The sequence below is a fragment of the Hemiscyllium ocellatum genome, chromosome 36 (genome assembly GCF_020745735.1).
Source record: "Hemiscyllium ocellatum isolate sHemOce1 chromosome 36, sHemOce1.pat.X.cur, whole genome shotgun sequence".
NCBI lineage: Eukaryota > Metazoa > Chordata > Chondrichthyes > Orectolobiformes > Hemiscylliidae > Hemiscyllium > Hemiscyllium ocellatum.
Genome location: NC_083436.1, coordinates 27,975,120 through 28,002,879, shown reverse-complemented (window position 1 = coordinate 28,002,879; position 27,760 = coordinate 27,975,120). Strand labels below are relative to the sequence as shown.

The 27,760-nt window shown below is 41.6% G+C and overlaps 1 protein-coding gene across 1 annotated transcript in view; it reads right to left on the bottom strand.

The window, feature by feature from the left end:
• LOC132833290 (uncharacterized) overlaps positions 1 to 27,760 on the bottom strand; it is a 120,843-nt gene that overhangs the window by 33,667 nt on the left and 59,416 nt on the right. Inside the window, exons 17-20 of the mRNA XM_060851454.1 lie at positions 24,964 to 25,200; positions 7,923 to 8,337; positions 3,497 to 3,627; positions 1,292 to 1,345 (exon numbers count right to left, since the gene is read on the bottom strand). Of these exons, the coding sequence (XP_060707437.1) occupies positions 1,292 to 1,345; positions 3,497 to 3,627; positions 7,923 to 8,337; positions 24,964 to 25,200 (837 nt within the window). The remainder of the gene's footprint in view (positions 1 to 1,291; positions 1,346 to 3,496; positions 3,628 to 7,922; positions 8,338 to 24,963; positions 25,201 to 27,760) is intronic.

Here is a 27,760-nt window from a genome sequence, read left to right as displayed (position 1 = left end):
TGTTACTTGCTACTTATCAGCCCAAGTCACAGGTTCTCAGTACCTATGCAGTTGTGAATGAAGCTAAACATTGTGCAATATTTAGTGAATATCCCCGATCCCTTGATCCTATGATGGAGGTAATATCAGTGATGAAGCAGCTGAAGATGGCTGGACCCAGAACACTATCCTGAGGAGCTCCTGCAATAGGGCTGAAATGACTGACCTCTTAACTTTCTGCTAGATATGACTCCAACCAACACAGCGGAACCACCTCCCCCCCACCGCCCCCGCCCCCACCCCCCCCCCAACAACCCAATTCCCATTGAGTCCAGTTTTTTTCCGAGGCTCCTTTAGTCAAATGCAGCCAACTTGTCTACCTTGGATTCCAGCATCTGCAGTTTTTTTTGTCACTAACTAATTCTGTTCAGATCAATCATTCTCACTTCAGCTCTTTTGTTCATGTTGGACCAAGATTGCTATGAGGTCAGCAGTTCAGTAGCCCTGCCGGAACCTAAACTGAACATCACTGAGCAGGTTACGTCTTTGACAATGTTGCTTGACAGTACTGTTGATGACCCCTTCTATTACTTTGCTTATGATGCACAGTGCACTGTAATTGGCTGGGATAGGATTATCCTGCTTTTTAAGCAAAAGTGAGGATTGCAGATGCTGGAAACCAGAGGTTAGATCAGAGCGGTGCTGGAAAAGCACAGCAGATCAGGCAGCATCTGAGAACCAGGAAAATCGACGTTTCGGGCAAAGGCCCTTCATCAGGAATAGAGGCAGGGAGCTTCCAGGGTGGAGAGATAAATGTGGGGGGGACTGGGAGAAGGTAGCAAAGAGTACAATAGGTGAATGGGGGTGGGGATGGAGGTGATTGGTCAGAGAGGAGGGTGGGGGAAGGTAGCAAAGAGTTCTTTGCTTCCTTCTCCCCAGCCCCACCCTCCTTTTATCTCTCCACCCTGGAGGCTCCCTGCCTCTATTCCTGATGAAGGGTTTTTGCCCGAAACATCGATTTTCCTGCTCCTCGGATGCTGCCTGCCCTGCTGTGCTTTTCCAGCAACACACTCTCAACTCTGATCTCCAGCATCTGCAGATTCACTGTCTCCTCTTTCAAGGGGATTGTGCCCATACACATTCAAAAACAGTTGTTTGATTGGATGATCACATAAGTCATAATCTCACTCATCTTTATTTCACAAATTGAATAAGCAAAATAATTCTCACAAGAAATATTTGATGTTGAAAAAAAAGAGACAATTCCCTAAGAGACATGGCATCAAAGTAGACATATACAGCACATTCTTACCTTTGTGCAGGCTGACCCCATTATCGACTTGTAAAACTCACCATCAATGAATATCTGTCAAATTAGATAAATTAAAAGGTTTGCAAATAAATTCAATAAGTTCGAGGTTCTGGTAGAGACAGGTTAAGGGGTAGCCTGCTCTCATGTTTTGCCCATCAGAAATGTAAATATAACAAGGACACAAGCCTTATATTTATTCCCCATTTGGAATTCAGCCATGGATCGCAATGTTTTTCTTTTGAATCTCATGAAAGGCAGTATTTAAACCAAGGCATGGGGAGAGACTCTACACCTACGTGTTACATACAGCATGCCTTCTTGGCGACAAATACCCTGATGTCTTTTGAACCCTTCCAATATCCACACAGACTCTCCTCCCTCAGGACATTGGTTGCAACCTTGCCCTACTCTCCCTCATCTTTACATCTAGAAGAACATTAAAAATTGGACACAGACTAGACATGTTGCCCCTGGAACCTTGATTCAATCACAGCAGAGCTTCTACAACAACATTATTTTCTCACTTACTCCCCATATTCCTTAATTTATTGAGGAAAAACTGTTCATGTTAACCTTTATTAAGTTCAATGAAGGAACATGCTTCTAGGGAATTCCAACGATTCACAACTCGCAGAGTGAAGCAATTTCCCCTAGTTTCAATCCTAAATAATTAACACTTTGTTCTGAGACTGTGCCCCCTGCGTTTACATTCACTTGCCTGAGATTAATTGATGCAAAAATCTTGGAGAAAGTGACAAACAAACGTTTTGATAGTATTTTTGGCTCGTCTAATTTGCTGCCATTTATCTAACTCTAGCAGGCACGTGCAAACTCCTGAACAAGCAGCAAGGGGAGCTCTTCAAATCCCTTGAGAGCTCCTTCAATTTTAGATTGGGAAAAGGACCTACCTGCCTTACAATACTTAATAAATACTGTGAAATTGTTCACTGTACTGTAATCAATTAAAAAGGACGCCACTTGGATAAACTAAAAACAAGTTGTGAGGTTCATTGGAAGTACAAGTTAGCATAAGTCCATATCTTTAACAGATAACAGAAGAAAATTCTAAAAGGAGTACAAGGAAGAAACTTGGAGCAATGACAGTCATTCAACTGAACTGTCTCATTAATTGTATGAAACACATTGGCAACTACTCGTACACTGGCAACTGTTGGCCAACTCTCTGAACAATAAATCACCTCCATTAAATGAATGGTGTCCCTTCAGTAAGACCATAAAGTATTGGAACTAAAGTAGGCCATTCAGCCCATTAAGTGTGCTCTGCTATTCAATGGGAGCGTGGTTGATCTGGTAATCCTGAACTCCACTTTCCTACCATTTCCATATAACCCCTCAATTCCCTTACTGGTTAAAAACCTGTCCATCTGAGCTTTAAATCTACCGAATGACCCAGCTTCAACAACCTTCTGTAGTAAACAATTCTCAGGGAAGAAATTCTTCCTCATTTGCGTCTAAAATATGCAACCCCTTATTGTGAAATAATGCCCTCAGGTCCTAGACTATCCCATAAGGGGAAATAACCTTTTAGGAGACTTGACAAGGAAGATACCAAGAGTCCTGTACATTTTGATAAGGTCACCTCTCATTCTTCAAAATTCCAATGAACCCACCAACTTGCTCAGGAATTATATCAAGGTAATACTCAACCCTTGAGATCTATGGAATGTCTGATTAGATTACTAACTGAGCCATCACTCCTATGCATCACTTTCTGTACAGAAGTTATAGAATGGACAACTAATAGAATTTAATATAAAGCTGGTGTTTTCAGGGCTACAGGGAAAAGGGTACTTTGTTTTAATCTGAAGAGAAGCCGGTATTGAATGTAAGTTGGAAACACATAAAAACACAAAACTCCCAAAACGAAAGCAAAACCAAAAGGACCCGGAATATGAGATTCATTTCAGCTTTGGAAGTCGGACAGGCAAGTGTAAAGTAAATCAGCTTGTTCCTCTTTCTATGTAGGCGGTGCCCCTACCAGAGAGTCCAAAATGTTGTTGTTATAAGCAGTAAACAGTACAGCACCTTAAACCTGAGGTGATTTGGTTATTCTTACTGACTTTGCTTTCTTTTTTACTGAATTAACCCAAAGGCGGTCTGCTGTTTTTCTCTTTGAAACCTCTTAAGTCTATCTTTTGTTCAGCAAATTCGGGATAGTATTAGTGTACTTAGTCTCTATTATACCCGATAACCTTGAATGAATGTTCCATTGCTGCATCCATTTTCATCCATGACAGGTTTCTCCCAAATTATCAGCAGGCCGTTCTGTCCAACGGGGCCATTAATACGGAGTGAAGTAACTGGGGCGGGGGGCTCTGGGGAAAAGAAACATCAAGATCAAAGTTATGAATGAAACAAAGTCTTTGCACACAAGAAAATACTTCCGGACACAAGCATCTCAGCAAAAAAGTACCATCCTTCTTCCAAAGAGTGAGACTTTTTTTAAAAAAGCAGCCATGTGATCAAAAAAAGGTGCGAGACTGCACAACGCTGAGATACAGAGGGTGTTGTGGTGCATAAATCACAAAAAGTTCAAATGAAGGTACAACAAGTAATCAGGAATGTTCATAGAATATTATCTTTGACTGTGAGGAAGACTGAATACTAAATTAAAGTGTTTATGCTTTGGTTATACAGGCTACTGGTAAAACCTGGAGGATTGGAATACTATGTATTGTACTTCTTTAAGGAAGGATGTCAAAGTCGTAGAAGCTATTGAGGCAAGGTTGACTAGCCTAACACCTAGAATGGAAGTATTCTCTTTTGACAAAAATTGGACAGACTAGGCTTATCTCTGCTGAAGCTCAGAAGATGATGAAGCAGCTTGTTGAGGTTGAAGAGGAGAAAGTGAGGACTGCAGATCCTGGAGATTAGAGTCGAAAAGTGTGGCACTGGAAAAGGACAGCAAGTCAGGCAGCATCTGAGAAGCAGAAGGGTCAACGTTACGGGCATAAGCCCTTCATCAGGAATAAGGGGGTGGGGTTGAGAGATAAATGAAGGGGGTGGGGCTAGGGGAAAGATAATTTGGAAGGCAATAGGTAGAAGCAGGTGGGGGACTGATGGTGATAGATCAGAGCGGAGGGTGGAGCAGAAAGGTGGGAAGGAAGCTGGACAGGTGGGACAGTTGAAGCAGGCGGTGCCGAGTTGGACGGTTGGATCTGTGATGAGATAGGGGAGGAGAGATAAGGAAACTGGTGAAATCGATGTTGATGCCATGTAGTTGAAGGGTCCCAAGGCAGAAGATGAGGTACTCTTCCTCCACACGTCAGGTGGCTAGGATTTGGCAGTGGAAGAGACCCAGGACTTTCATGTCCTTGGCAAAATGAGAGGGGGAGTTGAAGTGGTTGGCTACAGGGAGGTGAGGTTGTTTGGTGGGTAAGTCCCAGAGATGTTCTCTGAAACATTCCACGAGTTGGCATTCTGTCTCACCAATGTAGAAAACACCACATTGAGAGCAATGGACACAGTAGATGAGGTGTTTGGATGTACAGGAAAATCTCTGCCAAATGTGGAAGGATCGCTTGGAGCCTTGGATGGAGATGAGGAGAGGTGTGGGCACAGGTTTTCCACCTCTTGTGGTGGCAAGGGAAGCTGCTGGGAGTCGGGGTTGTGTTGGTGGTGGTGGTGGGTGGGGGCGAGAGTTGTATAGGACCTTGGTGAGGTCTTTTCTAGGATACTGCATCCAGTTCTGGTCACCCTGTTATGGGAAGGATATAGTTAGGAGGATTTGGAAGAGATTTACCAAGATGATGCCAGGATTGGAGGGTTTCGTTGTGGGGAAAGGCTGGATAGGCTGGGACCTTTTTCACTGGAGCACAGAAGGTTGAAGGATGACCCTATAGAGGTTTTCAAAATCACGAGGGATATAAATAAAGTGAATGGCTCATGTGTTTTCTCTCAGGTGGGGCATATATTTAAGGTGAGAGGAGAAAAATTTAAGGAAGACATGAGGGGCAATTTTATTTCACACAGACAGTAGTTCATGTGTAGAATGAACATCGAGAGGAAGTGGTGGATTTGGGTTAGTTACAATGCTTAAAAACCATTTGGATAAGTACAAGAATAAAAAACGTTTGGAGGGATATCTGCCAAGTGCAGGCAGATAGGCCTAGTTTAGTTTGGGATTATGGTCATCATGGACGAGTTGGACCGAAGGATCTCTTTCTCTGCTGTATGACTCTATGACTAAACTGAAACATACAAGATCCTGAGGGTGCTTGATGAGGTACATGCAGAAAGATGTTTCCTTTGTTGGGAGGATGTAAAACTGGTGAGGCATTGTTTAAAATTAGGGGGTTGCCCTTTTCAGGGCATAGATAAGGAGATTTTTATTTCTGTCACAGGGTTGGGAGTCTTTGGAAATCTCTTAGTAACTTAGGAGTAGAGTAGGCCATTCAGCCTGTTCTGCCATTCAATGAGATCATGGCTAGTATGTGACGTAACTCCATACCCTTGTCTTTGGTCCCATACCCTTTAATCCCTTTGCTTAACTAAACTCTATCTGTCATAGATTTAAAATTAACAGCTAATCCAGCATCCACTGCAGACTGTGGAAGAGCATCCCAAACATCTGTGTGTCTGGAAATGCTTCCTAACATCTCTCCTGAACAGCCTGGCCCTCAAAAAGGGGTGAAACAGGTTCTTTGAATATTTTTAAGGAAGATATGGATACATTCTTGACAAGCAAGTGAGTGAAAGATTCAGGGTTAGGCAGGAATGTAGAGTAATCAGACCAGCCATGAAGTTATTGAATAGCAGAGGAAGCTGAAGGAGCCAAGTGGCTGACTTGTACTTCCAGTTCATACTCAGTCAGTATTTATTGGCAAGGGTTACATCTTTCAAGTTGGGGCATAGCATGAAACCTTTTGTTTAAACACCAACTTGACTGTGCTTTGTTAACACTGTTCGCTCAGTCTATTTAGAGTCATAGAGTTGTACAGCACAGAAACAGACCCTTTGGTCCAACTCATCCATACCAGATATTCTACATTAACCAAATCCCATTTGCCAGCATTAGCGCATATCCCTCTAAACCCTTCCTTTTCATGTACCCATCTAGATGCCTTTTAAATGCTGTAATTTTACCAGCCTCTACCACTTCCTGTGGCAAAGTTGCCCCTTCGGTTCCTTTTAAATCTTTCCCCCTGCACCTTAAACCTATACCATCTATTTCTTTCCTCCCCTACCCTGGGAAAAGACCTTGGCTATTCACCCTATCAATGTCCCTCATGATTTTATAAACTTCCATAAGGTCACCCCTAAACGTCCAATGCTCCAGGGAAAGTAATCCCAGCCTATTCAGCCTCTCCCTACAGTTCCCAAACCTTGCAACCTTGGCAACATCCTTATAAATCTTTTCTGAACTGTTTCAAGTTTAACAACATCCTTCCTGTTGAAGGGAGACCAGAATTGAATGCAGTATTCCAAGTGGCCTCACCAATGTCCTGTATAGCTGCAATATGACCTTCCAAGTCCTATACTCAATGCACTGACCAATAAAGGCAAGAGTACTAAAAGCCTTCTTCATTATTGTCTAATTGTGACTGTACTTTCAAGAAACTATGAATCTGCATCCTGCCCTGATTTACCCTAACAAAATGCAGCACCTCATATTATCTTGCATCATTTTATCCAGTTAAATAATAATAAAATGTAAGTTAAGTTAATTAATGGATGAGGGGACCTAGCTTTCATAGCTCTGCTGTGTAACTGTGCCACTACAACATCCACTTGTTCCATACACATGGATAGTCCTATGACTGCCCACCATGGGAAAGGGTCATCCAGCAGTGCATTCCCACTTCTCATTCCCTCACTCTACTACACACAAGTTTTGAAAACAAAGCCTCACCCTGAGCATCAAGTTGCACTCATCCCCCCTCTCCCCCCCTCCCACTCCCCCCCCCCCACCCCGGTATGGGGTTTCCCTTCTCCTAGCTGGGATATAAATTCATTGATGTTTAGGTTGCTACAATGTACCTCTGCCAGTGCAACAGCCTCCTGTAATATAGTGGATTATTGGTGAGCATACCAATACAGAAACAGAAACTCCAATTGTAGAATCCCCAGCTTAGCCCAAACTCTTGGGTCACTACAGCAAGCATAAGAGGTGGAGAGAGGTTCTACCCTTGGATAATCTATAGGAAAATCTCAAATTAGTAAAAATTGACTACAACAACCTTTCCAAAATTTTACTTCACGAATATTTGGGTCATGTTCCTTAAGAAGTCCCAACATTTGAAATATTAATAATGTACTCACTTATTTACATCTAATAAACTCTTTTGCATGAATAATTTGGTTTTAGAAACAAGCAGAATCTCTCGACTTTCTCTGCTTGTTATCTAGGTGTTTAATTGATCCACGATCACAATGTTGCCATAAGGCAAGAGGTAGAACTTTGAATATTGGCAAGAGTGTCTGTCAGAACCATTAGAAGATTGTAATGGTGTAATATAAGTCAATATATGGAGCTGTTTGCTGGACACTAATTTGTGAAACTGTTAACATACTAAGTTATTTATGAAACACTATAATTATTCAAGGAGAAATCTTTATTAAAACGTTAGAGGGAATGAATATTTTGTGTCGATTATAACAAATTAATTACCTTGGGCCATCGTTGATCGTTTCCCATCCTGCAATTCAGCTGCTGCCCTGTGTTTGATGTTATGACCTTTAAGAGTTGACACCATTCTCTCTGACAGACCACTTCTTGTTGTTACTTCTGGAAGTGTGCTGCTTGTACTTTCACCAGAGCTCAATATACTTTTCTGGTCACCTCTATCATTGCAAGCCCATCCATAAGAGATCTCACAGCAGTCCCGTGGGGTCCAGTGAAATTGCTCAGGGTGATGTCCTTCCTCCTGCCCCTTTCCTGTGGCTTTCCCACATGCCTCAAAGTTGAAGTTTTCCATGTTATCATGTGACCTTGATAGAAAAGACTGAGGTGCATCTTTGTGGCTCACACAAGGAATAGACAGCAAATTGTAATCTGCATTAGAATTTGCTACAGAAGGTACGACCTACAGAGACAAAATAGATAAAATATCAATCTTAAATCTTTCATTAATACCTCTACTAAACAACCTCCTAAAGATACCAACAGCAAAACATTGGATAATGCCTCAATAATATTATGCATTTTGAGATGCAGTTTAAAGGTAATTTGCTAACATTGATTACTATAGTTTATGCAATGCATTCTGTGCCTGCGGAAAATTAGAAGGAGTTGTCTTCCTCTAAGCAGCATATTGACCCAAACATAATTAGTTACATTAATTATATTAACTTCTTTAAACTTTTTACAGTGTATGATCGATAAGGGATTTTTTCATCTAATTTTGTCTTACTTTTTCTTATGGCATCTTGAAAAACTCAAAATTGCTCCCAGTTTGATTCCCTGATATTGCAACACTTCCATTACCTACCTTCAAGCACAAAGTTCAAAAAACTGGTGACTTCTGTTAGGTCCATAATTTGTACATCTGTCTCCACTAATTCGGATCGCTCCTGCTCTTAAACCTCTGAATATATCAGCCACACCTCTTCCACTAAGTAAGTCTCTTGCCTTTTCCTCAGTTTGTCCTCCTCAGCCCTCTTCAAATCAATCAGATCCATTAAAACCACACACTGAGCCAGTTTCAACTTGTAAGTATTAATGCTGAGTGCTTCCAGCATTTTGAGGATTTTATTTCATATTTCCAAATAATTAACACCTTAGAAAAACCAAAAAAACTGCAGAAGCTGTAAATCAGAAACAAAACCAGAAATGGCTGGAAAGGCCGAGCAGGTCTGGCAGCATGTGTGGAGAGAAATCAGAGTTAATGCTTTGGGTCCAGTCATTCTTCTTCAGAAGGCCTGTTTCCCAAAATGGTGGGAATATATATTTGTGTCTAAGGACTAAGTGAAAAAAAAATTAGAAGATATGGAATAGTTTGGATACCTTCTGGATTGAAAAGGGCTTACTAAGTGGTCTCTTGGACATGAAGTCAACAGCTAATATGTGTTGGGGTTTACCTGTTGTTTCCAGAAAGTCAAATGACATTGGTGAAAAGACAATCAACATTATGAGGAGATAAAAGATGCGGTTTATGATTCCTAATTGCTGGGAAAAATGGTTTTGAAAGTCTTTGGGGCATCTAGAGAATCCTTTTAACTTTAGTTTTCTATTTTTATGGACCTAGTAAGGAAGAAAGTTCAGTAGCTCTAAGTCTCTCTTTTTCCCTCTCTCTCAGAGACAGTTTTGGGAAGATAATAAAGTTTCCAAATATCAGAGTTTCTGACGATCAAGTTAACCCTGAAGAGCTGAACTGTGGCTTTTACTGAAAACTTCAATCTGTCTTAATTACAATCCAAACTGAAGATCTGCTACCAGTCTACGGCTCTGAGCAATTCAACTTCAGAAACAGGAAACCCAGTGGTTGGGCTCTTGTAGCATAGTGGTAGTGTCCTTTCCTCTGAGTCAGGAGACCCAAGTTCAAGTCCTGCCTACCTCAGAGATATGTAATATCTCTAAACAAGTTGATTCGACAATATACAGAATGCCAACCAAAAACTGTTAGTTTGGGCATCTGAAAGGGAAAGTTTACCTCTACTCATTGCCGACATACCAAGTGGAGTCAAACATATATCACCAGAAGAAGAAAATTGTAAGAAACCTGGTGAGCTGGGAGAAGTCATCAAATTCTACCATTTGCTTTCAGACATTTGGCAAACAGGGGTGTTTTATCAATGCTCTCTTTTAAAAATCATCATCTCTGCGGAGACAGTTGTCTGTTGTGTTGTGGTGTGAGTGTGTTGTGTTTGAGATTAATGAAAATAGTTGAAATTGCAGATTATACTTCAGTTGTTAATCCATTTTACCACTCATTGTAAGAATAAAGTTTGGTCAATACTCAGTTTTGAACTGATTAATGGAACCAGGCAAAATTTCCTTTTATTCTGAATAAGAGTACAAAGGGAATCAAGTGGCTACTTTGGTGATTGAATCAATATTTATACTAATGATGTGACTGGTGGAATATTGGGGTTGTCTACCAGCACATTTTCCCCACTACAGTCGTAACAATTCATAGCATCTTTTTCTTTTCATTTTAAATTACAGAATATTACTCTGCATGTCAAACATTCAAACACAGCATTAATGTCCCAGTCTAAAAGTAATTGGAACTGCTGCAATTTGGAAGTTGCACAGTGGTAACTGTTATCCACTGTCTGTGAGGTTAATGCAGCAAAATAGAGAAATTGGCAACTTAACATCCTAAAGGAAAACCCAGCAGCAAGTGACGGTTCCAGGACTACCTAATGCATGTTTTCACATTTACCTCACAGATTGCAGCTGGAGTTTATTATGGGAGCCATACAACAAATTTAGAGTCTTCATTTGAAAAATATCACTGACAATTTTGCATCCCAATAGGCAGAATGCACATCTGTGCATAGTTTGCCTATTTAAAACTTCATCTGTGGGATTTGGGCAACAGTGGTTATCCCCTATCCCACAGTCATTTTAAGATAAAGAACATTGCTGGGATCTGGAGTCAGACACAAACCAGACTAGATAAGGAGGGCTGATTTCTTCCCAAGGGACATTAATGAACCAGATGGACTTTTACAACATCAACAGTGGTTACATGGTCACGATTAAGTCAGCTCTTAATTCCAGATATTTATTGAATTCAAATTACATCCATCTCCCATGTTGGGATTTAAACTCAAATCATGAGGCTGGGGTCTAATTACTAATCCAGTGACATTACTACCACGTCACCTAACCCTCCCCCACAACCCTGTTGGTACCAGGCTTTCAGAGGCTTAAAAGGGGTCAGTGAAGGTCGCTCAGAAAATAAACACAGCCAATGTTTTAAACCAATTACTGTACAATCAGGAGGTGTTTTCCTGTGCCCGCTCCATCATTGTCAAAAATGACTATAACTGTGAAAGGTTAAATTAATACCTCTGAAGGATATTGGCATTAAATTGCCCCAGTTTACAAGATACACAGTTTCAACTACACAAAAAAAGGGAGACTGTGGTTTGGTGCAAAAACGATATGACCCGACATAATATGGCATCAGTGATGGCCTGTTTATTCAACGGAGACTCTAAATAATTCTGTTTATAGAAAGCCAAGTGCTTCAGAGTATATCATTTTACTATTAATTTTAATTTAACTTCCATCAGTGTCAGATGGTTTTACTGTGACTGTTGTCAAGCAGGATGACATTTGTCAGTACGGATTTTACAGAGTGATAGCTGTGATGAAAATAAGCTCTCAGTCCCTTATAAAAGAATCATTACTTAAACTTTCCAAAGTGCCTTATAAATAAATATAATTGGCTGGGTTTTATGGTCAACGCCAAAGCAAGGGCACATGCTGTTTAAAGCCCATCACATTCAGATTTCAGACGGTAAAACAAGTTTAAATCCTGTTTAAATTAAGTTAGAGGCTAAAGATAAACTAAGGAAATAAAAATAAGAATTATTTTCTAACGGGGCAATTTGGCTTTCTACAAATGCAAACAGGGTCAGTGAGGGTGTTCAGCGTCAATTATGGAATTAGTATGCTGTCAGGAACCCCATTTGAAACTCATGTAACAACATGCAACTTTTTCAAAATATTTTACATTGAAATCAACACCATGAGAGCAATTAATTCTATAACATAATGGCTATGAAATGGTTAATGATCTGAAACTCTCTCCACTCTGATATGTAATAGCTACTGGGCAGAGCATCGGGAAGTTGGGTCAGTTCATGTGGACAGTAGTTAGGCAGAGTCTCCTCATGTAGGCTTATGTGTCTTACCAATTGTTTGTTAGTAATTGTTTACATACCTCAGTGTAATGTCACCCGTATGCAGTGCTAAAAAGTGATCATCTATCATCTATTACCTAAAACAACAGCGTCTTCTGCTGAGGTCCATTCCTGGTCTATTTTCTACCACAAACTACAGAACAGCCCCTTGACACTACCATAGGGAGAAGGATTCGTGGCAACACTCCATCCCACCACCAATGGTTGGGACATGGCATCACTTTGTCGTATCACAAGATGGCAATGATCACCTTCACATCAATATTACACAATTCAAATGATTTCCCATTGGCTACAGTCTGGGGGACAGTGCAACAGTGTACTATCTGAGGAAACACATCATCCCAATCGCATCATCCTGGATTTCCACATTAAACTGCTAATGAATGGACTTCAGAAGGTTCCATAGAGTAACATTAATGAATACTAACAAGTTTGTTCAGTCTGACTGAAAGATTCAAACCAGTAAAACAGATATGACAATGGCCAACACATAATGTAACCAAATTACTCCCATCTCAGTTACTTGAAAACTATTGTCTTGATGATGAGTGGTTGGAAGCAAAAGCAAGGGACATTCAGGTTTTTATAAAATACTGTTGCTCAACAACACAAGTCTGAAATGTTTATGTTGTGTTAAGAAAAGTGACATTCAGAATAAAAAAAATGTCAAAATCTCACCTCTGTGCTTTAAACTATCTCAGCAAATCAGGAAGAGATGGCTTGGAGAAATAGATCATTTACATAACTACTTGTAAGTGAATTCCAGTGTTGAACTGTGTTAACCAATACTAATTTCCACAGGATACTATCTGAGAAATCATACAATGCAGTGTGAGCTAATTTCATATGCACTGCACAGTTAGTTTACTAGTCAATATTACATTACAACAGCAAGGGCTTTCAAGGTTTATGCCAAAACAAATCTGAACCAACAAACCAGTTGGTCCTCTACATACTGCCACACACTTCGGAGTAATACATTCAACCCCTCAAGCCTATTGTGCCAATTCACAGCACATTTGTACTTCATCATTATCCGACTTGTCTTTGATTCACTTCCCTCGCTTTCTTTACCGACAATGATCTGTCAATCTCAGTCTCGGAAATTTCAAATGAAGTAGTAATTTTTTTGGGGTGGGGGTTGGTTTTCCAGATTTCCACAGCTGGTTGTGAGGGAAAGCACTTCTTAGTCTGGCTCTGATCTTGCCATTAGTTTGCAAGTTTGGCCTTCCCCTCCCAGAGGCAATGGGTTTCTCTGGATCTGACCCAATCATTTCCTTTTTTTTATGTAGATATTTTTATTGAAAAAAAAGATTTTTGAGTTTTTTTTACAAAATTACCAAAAATAGTAACGTATTCCACTTTACAAAATAATAACAACACCAATATAAAATTAAGAAAACTAACTACTAATCTGTTCTATAAACTACCAAAACACAAAATAGGATATCATACATTACTAACAATAAAAAAAGAAAACAAGTACATAAATAACTAGATACATATTCAAAATAAATTTATATCAAGTCAGAACAAAACCCGTATTTATACGGGACACTTCCTCCCATGAGCCCCCGAACCAGCCAGAACCATTACCACAGCTAAGCAAAGGCCTTTAATAATATGGCCAATATATTTGTGTCAATGTAGTTCAAAAAGGGCTGCCAAGTTCTATAAAATAATTGCATTTTTTGGTGCACCATATTAATGAGGAAGTCAAGGGGGATATATTCCATGATTATCCTATGCCAATTTGAAAGTCCTGGAGGACGTTCGGATACCCAATTCACTAAGATGTTTTTCCTTGCAAAAAAGGAAAGGATAGTGAAAAGTTTCCTCTCGTATGCATCCAAGAGAGGGGGAATTTGGGGAGCCCAAAAGTAGAGACACCAAAATCATTGTCAAGGCATACGCTATGCTGTCCCAGTATCTGCGGATCTTATGGCATGTCCACAGACACATGAGAATACCAACTTACATTTTGCATTTAGAACACATTGGAGATGCTCCTGCCTTGAACTTTGCCAGTGGCTCTGGTGCCATGTGAGCCCTATGATGTATCTTAATTGAATAGCCTGAGTTCTGTTACAGATAGAGATCTTCCTAGCATTTTCCCAGATATCCTCCCAAATCTCTAAGGAGATTTCCATCCCCAATTCTTGACTCCAGGTTTTATATAACTGTTCCATGACCTTCAATACCTTATTATATAGTAATTGGTAGAGAGTACTGACGAGGGCGGACCCATCGGCTAGACCCATCGACTGAAGCACTCTCCTTTCCCTATCCGATTTTATAAGGATTAATTATCAATGTGGTCTTCTTTTGTATGAAGTCTCGTATTTGAAAATATCGAGAAAGGTCCTTGCTAGGCAACCCAAACTTCTGATGCAGCTGTTCGAAGGGCACCATGACCTTCCCATCGAGCAGATCTCCCAAACAGGAGATACCTCTGGACTTCAGAATTTGAATACAGCATCAGTCAGCTCTGGCTGGAATCCCAATGTTCCCACTCTGGGGGTATAAGGGGAAGTCTTTTGTAAATTACCCTCATCCTGTCGCATTATCCACCAAGCTTTGATTGTATTTAATACAATAGGATTTTTACAATGATCCATAATAACTTTCATCTTATCCATAAATAGTAGATTGATTTTGCTTGGGAGGCCTCAATATTGAACCAGATTGATTGTGGGTCACAAGAGACCCAATCAGCTATGTAAGGTAGCAGAGAGCTCAATTGGTACCTCCTGAAATCCAGAAAATCCAGCCCTCCCCTTACTTGTGGAAGCTGCAGCTTTTCTAATTTAATAAGGGGCCATCTCTGACTCCAAATAAAGGAGCTGAGCCAACCATAGAGCTTACGCAGCGCCCGTCTCAGCAGCATTAGGGGAACCCTTCTCATAGCGCATAAAAGAAGAGGTAGAGTATTCACCTTAACCAAAGCTATTCTACCTAACCAGGATATTGGGAGATCTTCTCAGTGTTGAAGGTCCTGTCTTATTTTCTCCAATAAGTGTGTATAGTTGGCTTTATATAGCTTACCAAACGCCAGTGTAATAGAAATACCTACGTAATGAAAATCTCCCGGTGACCACCAAAAGGGGCAACGGGATCCATCCGGAAAATTGGATATGCTGATAAGATCGCCCAGCGACATTGCCTCCAATTTCATAAAATTGATTTTGTAACCTGAGAGCATGCCAAATGAGTTAACCACTTGAATTAAGCTGGGCACAGATGTCAATGGATCACTTAAGAAAAGCAGGACGTCATCAGCATAGAGAGAGATTTTGCGCTTACCTGATCCAACTCCGGAGCTGTTATATTAGGGTCAGCTCATACAGCTTCCACCAGCGGCTCAATCACCAGCGTAAATAATAATGGTGGGAGAGGGCATCCTAGATGACAACCTCTGCCAACGCTAAAGTTATCTGAACTTACACTGTTGGTAATCACCGCTGCTTTGGGATCATTATATCATACTGTAGCCCACTTAGTAAAGACCTCTCCAACACCAAACCGTTCCAACGTATAAAAGAGATATGGCTATTCTACCCGATCGAATGCCATCTCTGCATCTAGGGAGACAATTAATCCCGGTATTGCTCCCTACTGGTAGGCTTGTACAATGTTTAAGACTCTTCTAATGTTATTAGTTGATCTGCGACCCTTTATAAACCCCGTCTGATCGTCTTTTATAATGAATGGTAGAACCCTCTCCAGTCTTAATTCCAATATTTTTGAGAGAATTTTGAAATCCACATTCAACAAGAAAATGGGTCTGTATGAAGAGCAGTCATCTGAGGCCTTTCCCTTCTTAAGATGAGAGAAATATTTGCTTCTCTCAGAGAAGGCGGGAGGCAGCCCTGACTATGTGAACAATTATACATATTTATAAGTGGCCCAACCTAGTCCCCTACAAATTCTTTATAGAACTCAGCCTGGAATCCGTCTGATCCAGGCACTTTGCCGCTCTGGAGCTGCCTCACCGGCTCCTGTACTTCCTGGGTTGCCAGGGGGGCATTCAAGAATGACACCTGCTCCGAGGTTAGGTCCAGGAGGGGCAGACTTTTAAAAAAGACTCCATTTTCCTTGTTCTATCCTCACTGTCCTGTGACTTATACAATTCGAAATAGAACTTTCTAAAGGCTACATTGATTCTTTTACGGTCACAAGCACTCTCTCTAATAGATGTAATGGATTGGGGAGCCTTTTATTTTCTGGCAAGGTGTGCTAAATACCTGCCAGGCTTGTCGCCGTGTTCAAATAATCTCTGCCTTGCAAATGATCTCTCCCTCTTTGCTGTTTGAGTAAGTGCGGTATTCAAAGTTGCCCCAAGGGCTGTGATCCTCCGTAGTTCAGTAATGGAGGGCCTATCAACATATACTGTCTCAGCTGCCTCGAGCAGATGCTGTTGTTCTCCCTTTTGTCTTTTCCGGGTCACAGAATATGAGATCATCAAGCCTCACGCGTATACCTTAGCAGTCTCCCACATCACCGAAGGGTTATTGGCCATGCCTGAGTTGATATCCCAGAAGGTTTTAAATTCCTGCGAGAAATATTTTATGAACTTACTATCCTTCAATAGGAAAGGGTCCATACACCAATGTCGGGGACCTATCCCATCATCACTAGTCTTAACCTCCATATATACTGTGGCATGGTCGGAAATAGTTATATTACCTATTTTACAAAACAATACAGAGTTCAAAAAGTCGAAGGGACAAAAAAAAATCGATTCTGGTATGGCACTTATGTGGATTAGGATAAAAAGTAAAGTCTCTACCCACAGGGGGAAGACACCTCCACACATCTACCAGCCCCAACTCCCTACTTAGATCCGCTAACTGCCTAAATCTCAAAGATATCCCACAGAGCTCCAAAGTATCCTGTCCATCTCCGGGTCGATGATACAATTAAAATCTCCCCCTACAATTGTGTGGTGCACACCATCAACTTGGAGAACGCTCACGTTACAAATTTAAAAGTGTGCGCCGGGGAGCATTAAAGATTCAAAATCCCATATTCCTCTCCATATATTAGGGCTTTAATTAATATATACCATCCAGACTCATCTTTTATCTGGCTAAGCATTTGGAAGGGAAGATTCTTCCGAATAAGAATGGCCACTCCCCTACTTTTTGAGCTGAAAGATGAAAAGAACACCTGGCCAAATCCACCCTGTTGCAGCTTCAAATGCTCCTTATCAAGTAGATGTGTCTCCTGTAGAAGAGTTACATCAACCCTTTCTTTTTCGAGACTTGATAATATATTTTTCCTTTTGATTGATGAGTGGCTCCCCTTGACATTCCAGGTGCACCACCTAAACAAATGACTAGCCATGATTGTTCAAGCAAGCCTGAGACCCCCCCCAGGAGGAAGAACCACACCCAAAAGACATTGAGTAAAAACCAAAAATAATCCACATGTAAGAACACCCTTTAAAACAACTAAATCAAAACAGCTAAGAACTACTCCTAAAAAAAACCTGAAACATATTTAAAAGGAGACTTTCCCCCTTGTTCACAGGAGGCACTGCTGTCTTCCAGTAATCCCGCCATAACATCTCCCAGGTAGAACCATGCCCTTGGCCCAGACATTACAAAGTAGAGTAAATAAATGCCAATATCTTAGAAAAGTTAAAAGGAGTTAAAAGTGGGTGACCAACCCACCCCCCCCAAAATTATCACCTAGATACACTTAGCAAAACAACATAAGATAAAATATATAAAATTACAAAATTACAATCCCAGCAAGTCTTAAGCAACAAAAAAAACAACTCAGAAACATCCCCCAATACTCGAATAAACCATGCAAGTTATAAATAAAAATCCAAAGAAAAGATAAAGAATGAGCACCTTTCTCCGAGGAAGGATGGAGAAGAGAAAGAGGGAAAAAGGAGGCGAGAGAACAAAAGAAGGGAAAAATAATGTTATTATCCACACAGTTCAAGTCCTGCAGTCTATTTGAGAGCATCAGGAATTATTTTACTTTTTCTGCTGACCCGAAGTTATACATAGATCCTCTATGATTGAAGCACAGTGTTGCCGGATATCGCATAGAATATTGAATATTTAAATCGCCTCATTAAATGCCTTCCTCTTGCGAACCATAACTGGAGAGAAGTCTTGGAACAACATTATTTTGGAACCCTTGTATGTCATGGCATGGGGATCCTTCCCCCAAGCTCCTGAGGCCTCCAACAGCATTTGTTTTTTCCCTGTAATGCTGAAGTCGAACTAGGACCAGGCAGGGGGCACTGGTCTGACCCAGGCCTACGCATAGCAACCGATGGGCCTGATCAACTCGCACCCGGCCCAGCTCCGATTCCAGTTTCAGCAGCTGTGGGAGCCATTGCTCCAAAAAAATCAACAAGCTGACCTTTCTCCTCTCGCTCGGGAAGGCTCAGCAACCGAATATTTTTTCAACAATCTTGATTTTCGAGGTCGTCGATATGTTCCACTAAAGCCTGGACTTGGCGTTCCAGATCCCGGATCTGACCCATGAATGATTCAGCAGCGGTCTTAGAGGCCGTGGCGCATTTGTTTGATGCAGAATGACCAAAACTGCTGGGAAAAATCTATTTTAAGTAATTTAGCAGGTGAGGTGAGGGTGGGTACCCCACTTTGCCTGGGTCTCGGGCAGAGCTCTGCAGACTCAGACCCACTGGGTCGCTGCTATCTTGGATCTCCAATCGTTTCCTTTATTAATAAAGCTGCAATTACATCCCCTCAATCTTCTAAACTCATATGAAGACATGAATTATCCCTTTAAACCCAGTATTATTCTGGTAAATCATTGGTACAAGCAATGGCCAATGTATCTTAAGTGTGATACCCAGTCTTCTGGGTACAAACTGCCCTCTGCCTGCCCTCAGCATGATGGCTCAGTGGTTAGTACTGCTGCCTCACAGCGCCAGGGAGCCGGGATTGATTCCAGCCTTGGGCGACATTCCATGTGGAGTTTGCATGTTCCCCTCAAGTCTACATGGTTTTCCTTCAGGTGCTCCGGTTTCCTCCCACAATCCAAAGATTGGCAGGTTAGGTGGATTGACCATGCTAAATTGCCCATAGTGTTCAGGGATGTGTAGGTTAGGTGCATTAGTCAGGGGTAAATATAGGATAATAGAGTAGTGGAATGGGTCTGGGTGATTACTCTTTGGAGGGTCGGTGTGGACTTGATGGGTCAAAGGGCCTGTTTCCACACTGTAGGGACTCTGTTCTGTTCTATTCCAAGTATTCCAGCTCTCTATAAGAAAGTGTCTTCTCCAGCTCTCTCCTCTCAGCTGATGCTTCATCCATCAGTCAGAAAGCCAGTGACTATCTCAGGCATTTGCAAAAGCTCTAATGGGATTAAACACTGATCAGGCTGCTTCAAGGTTCCTATGCCTTTCAAGTCAAAGCTCTTGTCCACAAAAGTTCTCAGATAATTAGATGGCTGGCATCTCAGCAGTACAAATGGCACCAGCAACCACTGGCAGGACTGCTAAAGATTGAGAGCAATAGCAATAATGGAAGCCCCAAGAGACAGATGAGTGGGCAACATTCACTGGGGCCAGTAAGATACGCCCTGGTGAGGTTGGTGGAGGAATGAAGTCCCAATTTTGAGAGTGTGGAGGAGTCATTCAGCAGACATGGCCCTTGTTGCTGGAGGGAGCTACCATGGGACAAAGATAGACTGATCAAGAGGGTTTCTCCTAACACTGAACAGACAGAGAACTACAAGGACAGGTCCAGCAATCCTTCTATTTGACATTGGTCCCTCCTCACTACTGATGTATGGGGCATGAAAATAAAAAGCAGTGGCGACAGAAGTCAATGAGTTCATTTCCTTCAAATAAAACTCTCATGTTTATTCAAAGAGGTACATTTTTACATTACATCATAAAGAGAGTCAGGAGAGGATTGGGAGGCAACGTCAGAGCTTTGGACCTGGAGGACAACTGAGGACCTGGTTATAAAGAAAATTACAGATGCTCAATTCACCAGACATGGGAGAATGCAGAGTTCTGCAAGTCTGATAAAGCTGGAGAGACAGATAGGTGAGGCCACAAAGATTGGAGATTTTAATCATTGTAACTTTCAGAGTCTGAAGCCAATGCAGGTCATCAAGTCCAATGGTGCTGGGAGGACAGGGCTTGATCTGAGTTGGAACACTGATGTCAGAGATCTATGGATGCTGAAAGATGAAAGCAAAACATTGGAACACACAATGATGGGAGTAACAGAAACATGGATTGTCTCAGCAACAGAGGGAGTGAAGCTGGAGTAGACCCACGGACCATTATAGGGACAGAGGCAGAGATCTGATAGAAACCAACGAGTTACTGATCAAGAGGGCTTCGCCTAACGTTGAACAGACAGACGCTGCTAGGACAGGATCCGAAGATTTCCTTTGGGTCAAATAGGGCACCAGGTTTGTAAACAGTCTAGTACACCCTGAAACAGTGCCCTGAGAGAAGTATGGATTCAGCCTCGGAGTTTGTGGTGCGACTGAAGACAATGGCTTCCATCATAGTAATCAATAAATACAAATACAAAACAACTATTTCATAAACCTGCCATTTCATTATTGTCTATCATAAATTCACATGTATAGACTCATAGAGATGTACAGCATGGAAACAGACCCTTCGGTCCAACCCGTCCATGCCAAACAGATATCCCAACCCAATCTAGTCCCATCTGCCAGCACCCGGCTCATATCCCTCCAAACCCTTCCTATTCATATACCCATCCAAATGCCTTTTAAACGTTGCAATTGTACCAGCCACCACCACTTCCTCTGGCAGCTCATTCTATACACGTACCACCCTCTGCGTGAAAACGTTGCCCCTTAGGTCTCTTTTAGATCTTTCCCCTCTTACCTTAAATCTATGTCTTCTAGTTCTGAACTCCCCCAACCCAGGCAAAATACGTTGTCTATTTATCCTATCCATGCCCCTCATAATTTTGTAAACCTCTATAAGGTCACCCCTCAGCTTCCGACATCCAGAGAAAACAGCCCCAGCCTGTTCAGCCTCTCCCTATAGCTCAAATCCTCCAATCCTGGCAACATCCTTGTAGATCTTTTCTGAACCCTTTCAAGTTTCACAACATCTTTCCGATAGGAAGGAGACCAGAATTGCACGCAATATTCCAACAGTGGCCTAACCAATGTCCTGTACAGCCTCAACATGACCTCCCAGCTCCTGTACTCAATACTCTGACCAATAAAGGAAAGCATACCAAACTCCATCTACACTATCCTATCTACCTGTCACTCCACTTTCAAGGAGCTATGAATCTGCACTCCAAGGTCTCTTTGTGCAGTGACACTCCCCAGGACGTTACCATGAAGTGTATAAGTCATACTAAGACTTGCTTTCCCAAAATGCAGCACCTCACATTTACCAGAATTAACTCCATCTGCCAATTCTCAGCCCATTGACCCATCTGATCAAGATCCTGTTGTAATCTGAGATAACCTTCTTTGCTATCCACTACACCTCCAATTTTGGTGTCATCTGCAAACTTACTGACTGTTACTTATTACCTTTTATGCTTGCATCCAAATCATTTATGTAAATGACAAAAAGTAGAGGACCCAGCACCGATCCTTGTGGCACTCCACTGGTCACAGGCCTCCAGTCTGAAAAAAACCCTCCACCACCACCCTCTGTCTTCTAACTTTGAGCCAGTTCTGTATCCAAATGGCTAGTTCTCCCTGTATTCCGTGAGATCTAACCTTGCTAACCAATCACCCATGAGGAACCTTGTCGAACACCTTACTGAAATCCATAAAGATCACATCTACCACTCTGCCCTCATCAATCCTCTTTGTTACTTCTTCAAAAAACTCGTTCAAGTTTGTGAGACATGATTTCCCATGCACAAAGCCATGTTGCCTATCTCTAATCAGTCCTTGCCTTTCCAAATACATGTACGTCCTGAGCCTCAGGATTCCCTCCAACAACTTGCCCACCACCAAGGTCAGGCTCACTGGTCTATAGTTCCCTGGCTTGTCCTTACTACCCTTCTTAAACAGTGGCACCACACTAACCAATCTCCAGTCTTCCGGCACCTCATCTGTGACTATTGATGATACAAATGTCTCAGCAAGAGGCCCAGCAATCACTTCTCTAGCTTCCCATAGAGTTCTCGGGTACACCTGATCAGGTCCTGGGGATTTATCCACCTTTAGCGCTTCAAGACATCCAGCACTTCCTCCTCTGTAATATGGACATTTTTCAAGATGTCACCGTCTATTTCCCTACAGTCTATATCTTCCATATCCTTTTCCACAGTAAATACTGATGCAAAATATTCATTTAGTATCTCCCCCATTTTCTGTGGCTCCACACAAAGGCTGCCTTGCTGATCTTTGAGGGGCCCTATTCTCTCCCTAGTTACCCTTTTATCCTTAAAACCCTTTGGATTTTCTGTAATTCTATTTGCCAAAGCTATCTCATATCCCCTTTTTGCCCTCCTGATTTCCCTCTTGAGTATACTCTTACTGCCTTTACACTCTTCTAAAGATTCACTTGATCTATCCTGCCGATACCTGACATATGCTTCCTTCTTTTTCTTAACCAAACCCTCAATTTCTTTAGTCATCCAGCATTCCCTATACCTACCAGCCTTTCCTTTCATCCTAACAGGAATATACTTTCTCTGGATTCTCATTATCTCATTTCTGCAGGCTTCCAATTTTCCAGCCATCCCTTTACCTGCGAACATCTGCCCCAAGTCAGCTTTTGAAAGTCCCTGCCTAATTCCGTCAAAATTGGCCTTTCTCCAATTTAGAAGTTTAAAGGGCACACCACTGCTGCTTGAGATTCTTTCTTCCTCAATATTTTTACAGTACTTTTTACTATTGGCTTTGATAGCCTCGCATTTTGTTCCTAAATTCCCTCTTTTCACCTCATTACTTGTCTGGTATTCTTGACTTTGTTTGAGAGCTCTGCCCAACAGTAGACAGTGCTTTCCTTTTATTCTCCACCTCATTTACTGACCACAGTTACTTAATTGTGCAAGTGGAGACTTTGCCTTTTAGAAGTACATAATAGATAGCTGTATAGATTTACATTATAAATGCTCAGTTCAATTTATTGGGTTCAATTTATTTCTCTTCCCCTTAAAGTTGGCTTCACATAAAAATGAACACATGATTCACAATTCTCTCCTCGCCCCCTCAAATCTAATTTCAACCTTATCACATGGGTTACTATTCTCAAAACATTTTGCCAGATTGTGAATTCATTCTGGGTCATCATCACTAATCTGGCACAGCCTATTCCCTTGTCAATTCTAAGAAGAACATTTTTATTCAGAGATTACTCAAGTACAAAAGTAGGACATGTAGGTGTGAATCGAAGTTCTGGTTTGCACAAAAGAATACTGCACCCTCTCAGTTGGTGAATGCCTTTACATCTTCACTGAAGCAGCAGTAAACAGCTGTTGTTCTTTCTACTAAAGCTTTTCACGGTGGAATTATTTTGAGTCACAAGTGACGTTCTCTGTCGTCTCAGGTCAGCTCCGGTGCAGAGGAATGTCAGCAGTCCATCCATCAAATTGTCAATAAATGCAGGCCGAGACTGAACTGCGCATATCCAGAGAAGTAATAACAAAGAACAACTCCTCATTCTGCTGAGCCAGGCCTCAAGGCTTCTGGAAGCATTCAAGGAAGGAAGGTGTCAGCTACAGAAACATAGAAAGCCTATGTACTAAATGCAGTCACATCCCTAAATTAGCTGATCCAGCATAGACCAAGACACAAACATTGGAATGCTTGTCTCTAATGTTTAAAATAAAATTAGCTGATGCTCACAATGCAAAAAGACACATATTTCTTAATCAACCTCTTCAAACATGTCATTACGCATCTTTGAGGTGTGTAGGACTTGAACCCAGAGGTAGAGACACAATGCAAACTGACAGAAAGAACATACAAATGCACCACACCTATTTCAACTTAACTAAGTAAATGACAGCCATTCATTTGTTCATTTCTCGGGGTGATAACTTGACGAATCAGAGTCAACCTACCTAGTTTAACATTTAAGTAAAGCTTGGCTGTTAGCTGTCAATCATTATTAACTTGGGAATTCGCCATGGCAACACCTTTATCAATCAACACTTCTACCTCTTGCCAACCAATCAGCACTCTTCTCTCATATGTTATATTCCCTGGTCATTTCTGTGTATTGCCCTGATGAGTACAAGGTGAAAATTTTCAACAAAATGAGTCTTTTTTCCAAAAACAATCAACTTTAAATATTGTTCAACACCAGGTTATAGTCCAACAGGTTTAATTGGAAGCACACCAGCTTTCGGAGCGTCGCTCCTTCATCAGGTCATTGTGGAGGTCTCCACTACCACCTGATGAAGGAGCGACGCTCTGAAAGCTAGTGTGCTTCCAATGAAACCTGTTGGACTATAACCTGGTGTTGTGTGATTTTTAACTTTGTACACCCTAGTCCAACACCGGCATCTCTAAGTCTTAAATATCATTAAACAGTTAAAAGAATAGAAATCTGCAGTATCTGAGTGGCTCAGAATTAACCTCCAATTGAGGAATATGTGTATAATTGGTTGGTAAAAAAGTTGTGTTTCAGTCAGGCAGTTCAGTATGTAATATGCACATTTGTAATTTTATTGTGCGGCACAGGTATAGGCTTATCCTGTAAAATAGAAGCAAAAAAGATGCTACAAGAAGTTTCCCAACAGATTGAGGAGAAAACCAAAGTTCAAGTCAATCCTTAGCCCAAATCACATTTCGAGGCTGCTGTCATCCCTATGCACGATGCAGCATATTTGCAAATATGATTCCATTTGAGATTCACTGACCTGGTCATTGTTACTGTGCTCGGCTGGTTGGCATGATGTTGTACTCCTCTCTGGGCTGCTCACCCTGTAACGAGCAGTCGGTTTGTTCCTAGTTGTGTGCAGATGAAGGATGCTGTCAGCCTCTTCCACAAACCGGGCTGGAACCAGCCCCAGTTGCCCATTCACTTCAGCAACATACATTCCGTGCCTGTCAGGGTTCCCGCTGACAAACACTACATCTCCAACAGAAAGAGGCAGCTAAAGAGGAGTGTGCAACAGGTTATTGTGGGTCTTATAACAAAGTCAAAGCTATCTGAATTCAAATAAACTCAATCCTTCAGAATTAGTCTGATTGAATTTTCTTAAGACATCAAAGGTACACAGTAGCATTCTACTATTTTCATTTGAAGGAATAATGTCCTTTAAAGATTCCAGGATTGTTATCTTCAACAATGATGAGTAAAAACAGATAAACTCCAGTCTCACAATAGCCATGCAACATGGAGTTTAGCTGTAAACATTGAATAAAAATGAGATTGGAAATTTATTTTCCCTGACTCAGATCCAGCGAAAGGTCACTTTGTGGCGGCAATGTTGACTTTGAGAAAAGGAGAGAGCAAAACATGTGCCATCAGAGCAGATGAAACATCTCTCCTTTTTCCTGATCAGGTACTGGCTATTTACACAATTGCCCAAGGTCACAATTACCTCCAGTGGGTCATTAATAAGTCACAAACTCTCATAATTGTGGAGAATCATTTATTCAAAGCAAGGTTGTAAGGTGGGAGTGCGGGCAGGGGAGGAATGGTGAGTGGGAGTGTGTTGATGGTAATGAGGAGCTGAGCTGTGTGTGTACTTCAGCACAACACTCGCTTGCTGTGGATGATGGATACAAAAAGGTGCTGAGCTTCCCTGATACATGGGCATTCAGAAACTGAGGGTGAACCTGAACGACGTGGCTATGGCAAGATTTACAGCAGAAGCAGGTGTGAAATGTGAAGAGGTCTATCGTGATGTTGGGGCATCTCACTCTATCTTTTATGCACTTGCCAAGTAGCGAGGTGAGTATCTCACTAGGGGCAGCAATGAGTTGCCAATGAAGGGAGATTATAGCTTGTTAAATGCCTGTTAATTATTGGCAAAACTTGCTCCATTAATATTCAGCTTCCCATCTTACCAAACAAGCTAGAGTTTGTGACATGGAGGTCAGAGCAGGCATTTGGTGACTTCAGTTTGCAGAGATAGCAGGCACCAGGGTCTCAGGGCACGTTTCGTGGGCACCAGCCACATGCAACCAATGTGCATGGTCACTGGCGTCCAACATGTGCTAGCCTCTAAGAACCCTCATGGCACATCCCCAATGCACTAGCAGTATTCTTCTGCACGTCAGCACTGTTCCCTTGGGCTGCACGCTGGTAACTATCATTGTAAAGCTACTGCAAGGACACAGTGCATTCTGGGACGTATACCAATCTCAGGCTAAACAGGGAGGTGTCAAAAAGTAGATGGTAGCACTTATACTGGGAGAGTGGGGGAAGTCATTGACCCTCTTCCTATGTTGTTGCGCATTCCCCAGATGGTTCAAATTGCACTAAACTAGATGGCAACCTCGGACCAAGCTGGTGTGGACTAGCTTCGTGGCCTCCACTGGTGGTCCTGGGGAAAGAGGACCTCCTAGTCCTGCACTACCCCAACCCAGCAGGATCTTCACGTCATTGGCTGCAAAGCAGTGCACTAATTTTCCCCTGTCTCCCACATCCAGGGAAATGTCAGAGCAGCTCCGAACTGTTGGTACCAGTCTGGCTGCACGATGGGCTTTACAAGATAGTGATCTCTCAGCAGATATCTGGTGAGGGACATATTGACATGACAGAATGGAGCCTGGTAAGATGGGGATAGAACCAGATGAGAAAGCTCTCATAGGAGTGTGATAAATAGTTGATGAGCTGAGTTTGATAAGATGTGGTGAGAAATCCCTATAAAAAACCTGAGGCAACTCACACAGCCAAAAGCAAAGCATGAGATCCAGCCCTGAAGTTTCCTTTCAAACAAAAACAAAGTTGTACCAGCATTTTAGTCTCACTGTTAATTAAAAGTTAAAAATCACACAACACAAGGTTATAGCCCAACAGGTTTATTTGGAAGCACTAGCTTTCGGAGCGCTGTTCCTTCATGTGCGGTGCTCCGAAAGCTAGTGCTTCCAAATAATCCTGTTGGACTATAACCTGGTATTGTATCATTTTTAACTTTGTCCATCCCAATCCAACACTGGCACCTCCAAATCATGTTAATTAAAAGATGGCTTTTGTTTTCTGCATTCTTGAACATTGCTAAAAGGCTACAAGTTGAAGCTTTTCACCTGGTATTCACGAAAACTATGATGCAAGATCAATCAGCATCCTCTCCTCATCCTGTATTAAAATAAAATATCTCCTTTATTGAGTCTATTTCGTGTGTTCTAGTGCAAGGTGAAAAGCTTCAAGTTCTAGTCTCTTATTAGCAATGTTTCAGTTCTGTATTACCATTTATTTCTCTATCCTTAGAAAGCTTTTATCCAGAAGCTGTAATAAATATACTGAGCTCACTAGGAGGAAGATTATCAGAGTTCAAAATCTGAATTCTGCCTTTATCAGCCAATTACAGGCAAAGCTAAAAATGTAATTTGCTTTTGAGTGGTGTCAGATCAAGAAAGGTTGAGCAGGTTCGGCCTCTCAAATTTAAAAGGATGTGAGGTGAGTTTATTGTAACGTAAGATTGTTAAGAAATAAGACCATAAGACATAGGAGTGGAAGTAAGGCCATTCGGCCCATCGAGCCCA